The 9,199-nt window shown below is 35.2% G+C and overlaps 1 protein-coding gene across 4 annotated transcripts; it reads right to left on the bottom strand.

Annotated features, from left to right (window-relative positions):
* Positions 1-4,162: 4,162 nt before the first annotated feature.
* Positions 4,163-9,005, bottom strand: LOC132642080 (uncharacterized). Of its 4 annotated transcripts, none has more exons than XM_060359350.1 (8): positions 8,905-9,005; positions 8,208-8,409; positions 7,434-7,505; positions 6,356-6,420; positions 5,717-5,873; positions 5,097-5,180; positions 4,909-4,998; positions 4,163-4,473 (listed from the first exon to the last, which is right to left on the bottom strand). In XM_060359350.1, exons 2-8 carry the CDS (start codon positions 8,400-8,402, stop codon positions 4,342-4,344), a joined length of 795 nt encoding a protein of 264 aa, XP_060215333.1. In that variant the 5' UTR covers positions 8,403-8,409; positions 8,905-9,005; the 3' UTR covers positions 4,163-4,341. The 4 variants fall into 4 exon arrangements, with proteins under 4 accessions (XP_060215333.1, XP_060215334.1, XP_060215332.1 ...); XM_060359351.1 differs by lacking the exon at positions 8,905-9,005 and adding an exon at positions 8,705-8,889 and having other exon boundaries at positions 8,208-8,424; XM_060359349.1 differs by lacking the exon at positions 8,905-9,005 and adding an exon at positions 8,705-8,888.
* Positions 9,006-9,199: the final 194 nt, after the last annotated feature.

Below are 9,199 nucleotides of genomic sequence, written 5' to 3'. Positions count from 1 at the left end.
GATCCAAGGTATACAAATAAATACGGCATGTTTTTTAACTTTCATTGGTGTTCTACTCACTTTTACCTTTTGTCTTGTCATAGTAGATAAAGTATTTGTAGTATAGTTCAGCAAGGTGTTATGAGATGATTGAAAATTCTTTTTCCTTTTGTTGTACTATTATATCTCAGCAAGGTGTTCAGGTCAGCTTGCGCGGATGCGATTATTTCAATAGAACATTTGCTATCTTTTACAGTTATCGGGTAATTTTGTCTATCAAAATCTGAATACAGAAAATAAATCGTCTTGTATTTTTACTTTCATTGGATTTGAAGCTGAAACATTATGATTCTTAATCTACTTTATTAACCATCACGTCACACCTTTAGCCAAAGTTCTTGTGTTCAAGACCTAGGAATGCAAAAATTTCGATCGGGAGCAATTTACTCCCTCAAATATTTCTTTGTCATGGGCAGATATAGTCTTTTGGTTATGAGTTCATCTAACTCATTCTTTCTACACCAATTATAGATATATAAGTAAAAACCTAAAATCTCAACAGATCATATGATATTTGAACCCATAATTTTAGCAGTATAATGAGTTTAATGCTGAAAATTTGAAAAGTTGAACCTATTAAAATTAGTTCTAAATTCACCATTATTCTTTGTATTCTTAATCGTCATGCGCGATCAAATTTTAAAAGTTGAACCTATTAAAATTAATTCTAAATTCACCATTATTCTTTGTATTCTTAATCTTCGTGCGCGATCAAATTAAGTCATATAAAACGAAATATAAAGAGTAATAATAAAAGAAGGTTTATTTATGTGCTCGGAGGGACCTGTTAATTTGCTTGTGCTGCACATTTCTAACTTAAGGTAGGCATACTTATTAGATAATACTCTTGTCTTAAAGTTGTCGCTGCCTTGAGAATCTTGAAGGGGCTTTCATGATTTCGTCCTATGCCCTTGGCTTTGGACAAGAAGATTGGATCCATATTCCAATGGAGATAGTACTTTCAATTAAGATAACCAAGATCAATTACGAGGTTCGAATTTTCAGTAAAGGGATTCAAATTCTAATGAAGTAAATAGAAGAAGTCAAGAGAACTCAACGTTTACTATATATACATAAAAAATACTTAATTTTTAACCTTATATATACAATGTAATTTTCCTACAAATGAGGTTCGAATGAACCACTTGTATCCCCCTAGCTTCAGCCCTAACCAAGATTGATTGATAGGTGAATGTAACATATGCGCAGTGAATACATATTATAATTTAATACCATAAAATCTTGGGTTCATCTTTGTTGTGGTATTAGTGTAGACAAAAAAGGGGATCTTTATACAAATAGCTGGCCGGATTTACTGTTTACTTTTTTCAATTGGTACGCATACATAATACACCAATTATACATCTACCTGCTATTTTTAGTTTAAACAATCGAGTGAACTGCTATTTAGGTTAATTCTTCCAAAAAAAAAATCCAACCAAACAGAACAGAGTCCTTATCTGCTAAGCAAGACAAGCCCATAAAACATGGCAATGATTTTAAGTGTTGAACTACATAATTTAATGTTAGAAAACAGCAAGCTTTAGATAAGTGGGCTCAAAGATACAATCTTTGTTAAAGGTTAAATTTGAACGACAAGAGTGGGACACTGCAAAGAGAATGTTTACCAAAATATAAGTGTTTAAAGAAGATGCTTTGCTCTACTTTAAGATCATAGCTGGCTGTATAAAATTGATCCTATAACATGGATAAACGAGTATGTATGTTCTTCTAACTTTTCTATATTCTCAATCCTTAAAGAAAAACCATTCCTTTCTAACCCTCAAAACCTTTAAAAAAAATGTAAGCCACAAGATTACTGGATTTGATAGTGATATTAGTTAAGTTTGTTAGGAGTTATTTATGTTAAAAGATACTCCCTCCAGTCCACTTTACTTGTTGAATTTTTAGTTTACACTTCCCTTGAGAAATTATGTGTTTTGACTATCATAACCTTGTAATAATCTTTAATCATTTAGAATGTTAATTTCTTTTTAGTAAATATTCTCTCTTTAATCTCTTCACTTAGGTTTTCTATGCGAATTAGTCAATGTTTATTACTTCCAAGAATAATTATTACTAACGTCAAAATGGGAAGAATGTACTCAATTATATTTTGATTTTTTAAAATGATAAATATTTTGGACCATCTATTTTTAGAAAGAGCGACAAGTAAAGTGGACCGGAGGAAGTAGTTTTGTTTGTGTTTTATACTTTAATCATCCTCGTGAAGAATCGCATTCTGATACATCAAATATTTTTTGTAGTAATAGTTGGATTCACTTTTGCCTCGTTCATTGAATATGATAAAGGGAATGATGATAAGAGTAATGAAAATATAAGGATGATAGTAGGAAATATCATCCGAAAAATCTAAATAGAAGATTGTTGTTATCAAAGATATTGACGTTGGCCACATACACTTTATTAATACCAACTTCGAATTTTAAGTACTTATATGGAATCATTTGCCATTTTATGTAATAAGAACGGTAGAATATCATATGGTAAATTTCAAAGACCTTCTTTCAAATTTATTTAGCATTTATCTTCATTGTGGTAAGGATATTGCATTTGCTTTTTTTGTTTGATATTTTTCAAGGGAGAGAGAGAGTCTAAATTTGCCCTTGCACTATAGTCTAAATTTGCCCTTGTACTATTTGAAATTGTTCAATGTTGCCCTCCGGTTTTTGATCATTTATACCCTTATCATTACAACACATTAAATCAACTTGTGCGTTGTCATCACCAGAGCTTCATCGTGGAATAGATGGACTTCACACATCCAAATTCTTTCCTCTCAAGTTTTGACTATAGTTAAAATTGCAATCAGATTTCCATTAGGTATCAAGGTAAAAAATGAGATTGTTCTCAATGCTTAAACTGATTGATCTAAGTGAGCTACGAGGTTAGTCTTCAAGGATCAACTTGCTTCAAAGTGTCCTCATAGCTTTATTCCCGACTAGAAATCTATAAAGGGCTTTAAGGGAGACCTTCTCTCTCTATCTGCTTTCCCTACTGGGGGCACAAGAGGCACTTTTTGTCTCGACCACTCCCTCATCCCACCTGGCTCATGCTAGGGGGGAATAACCTCAATCTGTAGAAGTTGCATCCTCAAGAATTAAGTGATTGTGCCAGTGATCAAGATATCAACCACATAAATAGGTAGTAAAATGGGTATGGATCCATGTGCCGCTAGGGGTCAGCAGCGTCGGGAGGCGAAGGTGAACAACAAGGACTCTCCCACCCTTCTTCCGTTTGGATGGGTTCGGGCTTAAGCCAACTTGGCCAAGGGGGAAGAGTTTTGAGAAGGATAACTCCTTTTCAATAAGAGGAGTGTAACCTACTACTAATGTATGTAGACCAAAAACTTTTCATTTGACAACGAGGGCAATATTAGACTAAAAGTCTAACGGATGGCAAAGTTGCTCAATTTCGGGTAGTACACGGGTAAATTTGTCCCTTAGCTTTGCTTTTTTGTAATGAGACCAATTTCAAATGATACTCTATATATAATATTACAAACTACCCTTTTGTGGAACAAATTAGTACTGCATGTTGTAACATATATATCTCTCCTTTTTTTGGCAATATATACCTCTCTTTTTATGTTTTAGAATTTGATCTCTTCTATAAGGGCCCTCTCTCAACTACAGTACTGCATCTCCCCGTTTTAAAGCCAAACAATTCTTTAGTATTTAACTTATCATTCCTTAATTATATGTGCAATAATAAAATAATTTTCAAACAATGTGGATGTACAGATTTGAAATGATTTAGAAATTAATATTTAACTAAACAGATGAGTTCTATCAAGTTTATGTTGAAACAGGTATTGAGGCCAGGGGAGTGAAAATATATTGATGCTCATATACCACCTTTTGGTTGCACCAGCATGAAAAGTAATTACTTATTAGGAAATGAAAATATGAATTTGAAACTTAATTCGACAATAAATGTGCCTAGGCACCAACAGTTTGTAAGCTGAAAGTGGTAGACAAAAATAATGTAACTTCAACTGATATAAAATTAATTAAAACAAGATGAAACTATCGTATGTTTTATGAACGTATGTAATCTTAGGAAGAAAATAATAAGACAATTCTTCATGGGGCAAGAAAGGTTAATAAAAAGTGCCATACATAGATAGATATAAAATGAAAAGATTAATATACAGCTTACTGACGTTAATTTTTTGAGTAAAGGTGAGATGGTAATATTGTCCAGAATACAGATAAACAAATCTAGCATAAGGCAGCATTTAGCTTCAAAATAATAGACTAAGGACGACCCTCTTATCGTTTAAACATGATCCACTGAAGCAGGCGCTGCTGGTGTAGCTGGTGCAGCTGATGCTATGGTAAACTGTACACCTCTCGACTGTCCAGAGTGTAACACAAATGCAAATTGTGTTGCTGCCAATGCTGCAGCTTCCTGCTCCACCAAAACCATGAATTTGAATTTTTCGATCAGTTATAACTAAATAAAGACGTACATCACACTTTCTTGGAAACAATTTCATAGATGCAGGAAGTTTACTACTCCCTCCGTCCCAATTTATGTCAAAGGTGTTACTATTTGGGGAGTCAAACAAAATTTCTTTGACTATAATTTTCTCAAACTTCTTAAAAATATTCTAAATCATTAGCCGAATTCATGTAGTACTTTTCATATAGTTTTCAAGTATGTAAATTTTATTTTAAATATTTGAAGAATCTATACCCGAATTCATGGTCAAAATTAAGTGTTTTGACCCTCTTACTCCGAACACCTTCACATAAGTTGGACACAGGGGCTAGTAAATTGTTTCATCAAGTTGGAAAGTCATCTACAGCAAATATTACGACTAGCAACCAAACTAACACCCACCTCTCTTTGCCTACGCTGCTGCAAAATGCTGATGGCCCAGAGCATGATGTAGCAGGGAAAAAGAAAGCCAACTGCCCGAAGCAAGAAAAGCTGCAGATACGAATCAATTAGATCCACCATCAAGAAGAGAACTTTTTAATGAGAAATAGACAGATAGTAAACCATGTAGGTATGCGTAGCCAACTTACCGAAAAGAAAGCAGTTGGATCTTCATCGTCTCCATCCGTGTCTGTCATTGGTAATGCATGGCGCAATAGTAGAAGAGCCATCAACTGTCAATGAAAATCATCATTTTTAAGACTGACAATCATTAGACTGAGAGGGGAAAGGATAGACTAAAAGATAAGGAGGAAATAAACAAGATATGGTCCCTAATCCTGGACACCCAATAACCATAAAGGAGAGACCAGTCGAGATAGATCACCAGGAATTGAGACAGCCAATCTTTCATATCTTGAAGAAAGCTTAGGTTGTAGTAATGGGGTTCAGGTATATAAAGCTTGAACAAGCTATTGCACTCTGCATTTTGGTTGATGTGTCTTCACATTTCATTTTCAAAACCAATTAATATGTGAAAAATTGAACTCCGAAATAAAAAAGCAACTAAGCACAACGGGAAAAGAAACATTTTTTCTTCTTGCCTATCACTTGCTTGCCTAGAAATTCAGTTAAGAGAAACAAAACCCTGGATTGGACTAGTGTATTCTTTTGACTGAAATTCAACCAACGAGAATATACCCACTGCTTGAAGGTGAACCATTTTATGAAGCAATGACATGTTTGGTAAATAAGTAGTACAAGTGCTTACAATTAAAGCAGCGGATCGGCAGAATGCGGCACCACTTGCATTTGCAGAATTGTAATCATCGTATTCAGCTTCCAGAAGTTGGCGTTCAGCCTCTGCAATTGCCAAGACGCGAGGATCATGTAAATCCAAAGGAGTACCTGAGATTTGCCATCCTCCGCTGCACCAAAATAAGAAGGCTCATAAAATTAGTTTTTTTATAAAAAAAGTAAAAGTGAATGATTTGCGCCCTTGTGTGGCCTAGTGGTCAATGGTCAATGAAGTCCAGGAAAACCATGAGGTCAATGGTCAATGAAGTCCAGGAAAACCATGAGGTCTCTATAGTTCAAATCCCAGGACAAAAAACACTAGGTGATTTCTTCCATCTATCCAAGCATTGGTGGACAAAATTACCCGGTACTTCAGTGGAATTAGTCAAGGTGTGCGCGCAAGCGGGGCCAAACACCACCATGACAAAAAAAAAATGTAAAGGCGCATGGTCAAGCCTCATGACTAATTCCACACCGACTAGCTAATATCACAACCAAAGAGGTCATCACATTAATCGTGGGTTATTTGAACTGAGAGGCTTGCAGAAAAAGAGAATTTTTCAAACAAAGTAGTGTACAAAAATAAATGAAAGATGAACCAACTTATACTCACCCAATATCAATAATTGTCTCCTCAACCACAGTTCGAGGAGGAACAGTATAACCAGGCTGGTATTGCTGCATATTGAAATTGAAATTTATCAGAAAAGAATCATCTAATGAGCTGATACAAAAGGAAAGAATTTCAAATGAATCAAGCTCAGTCTGTCGAGTTCTCTGAAATCATCACGAGTCATACTATTTATTTTAGAGAAATATTGAAGGTCAAAGCACTATGGAATAGGGCTAAGCAAGAGGTTGGAGTCACTTGCATGATCATTTTTAGGTTCAGTATTCACCGAAAGCAGGTGACAGAAGATTTCTAACTATGCAACTTGAATGGTTGTGTAATTCACTAATTCCTCAAACTACAGGGAAGGAAAAGGTGAGTGCCACACTAACTTTTTTTTTAAATGGTTGCATGATCATTTTTAGGTTCAGTATTCACCGAAAGCAGGTGACAGAAGATATCTAACTATGCAACTTGAATGGTTGTGTAATTCACTAATTCCTCAAACTACAGGGAAGGAACAGGCGAGTGCCACACTAACTTTTTTTTTAAATGGTGACGCCCAAGCCATCTTGCACGCAAATTGACTAATCCACCTAATACTCGCTGCACCCACTAGCACAGATGGAAATAAATCACACAGCTTTTTTTTTTTTTTTTGTCTCTACTAGGATTTGAACTATGGTAGGTCTTAAATTGCAGTCTCATTGACCGCTGGGTCATATCCTAGGGTGCTGCTAGGATTTGAACTATGGTAGGTCTTAAATTGCAGTCTCATTGACCGCTGGGTCATATCCTAGGGTGCTGCCATGTCATTTCTGAACTAGGAGTACTAGTAATTTATCCTTGTCCATTCACCCTACTGCGACGCATTAAAGTACTATGTGACTCGTGCAAAATCAGCAAGCCAGACATTCTGGGCCACTAATTCTCCACATTTTATCTCACATGATCTAATCTCAATGGACTGTATATACCGTCTAAACTCATCTCAATTACCAAACTACTCCTAAGGGTAAAGGCCATTCAATATTTTAATACACAAGACAATATGGAAACCAACTGGGAGATTGACACATACCTGATGGCAAATCTCACAAGTAATATCCCCCTTCTCATTGCACCAGTGTTGAACACATGCTCGGTGTGTGTACTGCAGTAAATGTTTTCCACCAAAATAATCAGCAGAGAGACAGAGAAGAAAGGTGCTACCATCTATGCAATTAAAGTACGATTAAGTAGATAAAATCAAATAGTAAGCAGAAAAAAACTTTGATGAGGATGAAGATGTATAAAAAAGAAAGCAACTGCAACAGAAGAAAAGCATTGGCAAGGATATTACAGCTATATCTCATTAAGTGCTGCCACGGAATCAAAAAGTTCCAGGCGAAGTAGAATATGATATGACTATGCTAATAGTCATATTAGCATCTTTGGCCAAGCTTGGAAGCCTAAAGTGCTTATTTTTCTTCAGAAAATGTTTATTTTAGAAAGTTGAGGTGCGCCAAAAAAAAAAAAAGTATTTTTTTCCCCAAAAGCACTTTTGGAACATTGGGCAAACAAAAATTCTGCTTTAATATAGGAAAAAGTGTTTTTCAAATTAATTAGTGAAACACAAACGGCTACTCTCCAAAAGAAAGTTAAGATGTTTAGCACATCCACTAGCGCAAAACTAGTTGGGATCCACTTACCAAGTATCAATATTTAAACAGTGTCAATGAGTTGATAGTCAAATGCAAGTATGAGCTTCCAAGGCAAATATGAAGAAAACAAAGAATAGAGAAAATCTAAGCCCACATTTCCCTTTGACCTGTAAACAATTTTTCTAAATGAAGTGAGAAAAAAAAGACTTGACCTTGAGACTTCCGCTGCAAGCACAGGGAGTCTCCAACTTGTCCAAAGAATCTTCCTCCTGGCAAATCCTGCACTCTCCTCTACCAATTAGCGGCGCCTCCTCCTCCTCCTTCTCGTCTACAGCTATTGACGTAGATGGTCCCACCATTTGCGGACCCTCAAGCCCATCCATGTGCACCACTAAACAATCTCCCATTCTATTCCTACACCAATAATCACTTCCAAAATTCATAAATCAAGATTTTCTAAAATGCACAATAAAGTTAACATCTTTAATCACAACAACTACTACTTGTCAATTCTGCTATATGAATCTTCTATAACCATTTCCACCTATTTGAATTACTTTCTTTCCAATATACCAAAAAATATTGTGCACAAAACCAAACCCTAAAGATAAAATGTAACCTCAGCGAGATCAAGGAATTTCTCAAAATTAGCAGAATTAAAGTATAAATTAAAAGAAAGAAAAAAAGAGAGCAAAAAAAGCAATTGTACCTGGGGAAAATGAAGAAATTGAGGAAAGGAGATAAAAAAAAAAGATTAAGCTAAAGTAATAGAAGGGTGCCTTAGGTTTTAACAAAACAAAGCTAATTAGGAACCACCGAATAATGGTTGCTGTCTTGTTCGTATAAAATGATTTAGGCTTAGGAATTGGGGGTCTCTTTCTATGTACGCTCTTTATAAATAAAAAATACCATGTGGATGAGTACAGCCTAATATCCCTATTTTTTGTTTACAACGGCTCCTTTTGTCTCCCTTGGTTTTGCTGCTTTAAATGAAGTTAGTGCTTTCAACCTCTTTTAATAATTCTTTTTTTTCAACGGTTTTAGAATTTTATCGATGGAAGGGGCAAAGTTGGCAAATTGCGGATTTCTCTCATTTTTGAAAGGACTAAATATGTACCAAATTAATTATCCAGTTTTTTCTTTTAATTTTTGCCCCTGAGTAATGAACAAGTAAGTCACATATCGATCATTTTACTTTAAGGAG

Source organism: Lycium barbarum, chromosome 5 (genome assembly GCF_019175385.1).
Source record: "Lycium barbarum isolate Lr01 chromosome 5, ASM1917538v2, whole genome shotgun sequence".
Classification (NCBI taxonomy): Eukaryota; Viridiplantae; Streptophyta; class Magnoliopsida; order Solanales; family Solanaceae; genus Lycium; species Lycium barbarum.
This window is presented reverse-complemented; position numbering and strand designations above follow the sequence as displayed.

What these genes read in the sequence shown, in the direction of transcription:
- LOC132642080 (XM_060359350.1), bottom strand. Translation starts at nt 8,402, where the DNA reads ATGGGAGATTGTTTAGTGGTGCACATGGATGGGCTTGAGGGTCCGCAA. An exon ending in CTTGCAGCGGAAGTCTCAAG is followed by an intron (nt 7,506 to 8,207) that starts GTCAAGTCTTTT and finishes CATTTACTGCAG; the next exon opens with TACACACACCGAGCATGTGT. An exon ending in ATCCAACTGCTTTCTTTTCG is followed by an intron (nt 4,999 to 5,096) that starts GTAAGTTGGCTA and finishes TCGTATCTGCAG; the next exon opens with CTTTTCTTGCTTCGGGCAGT.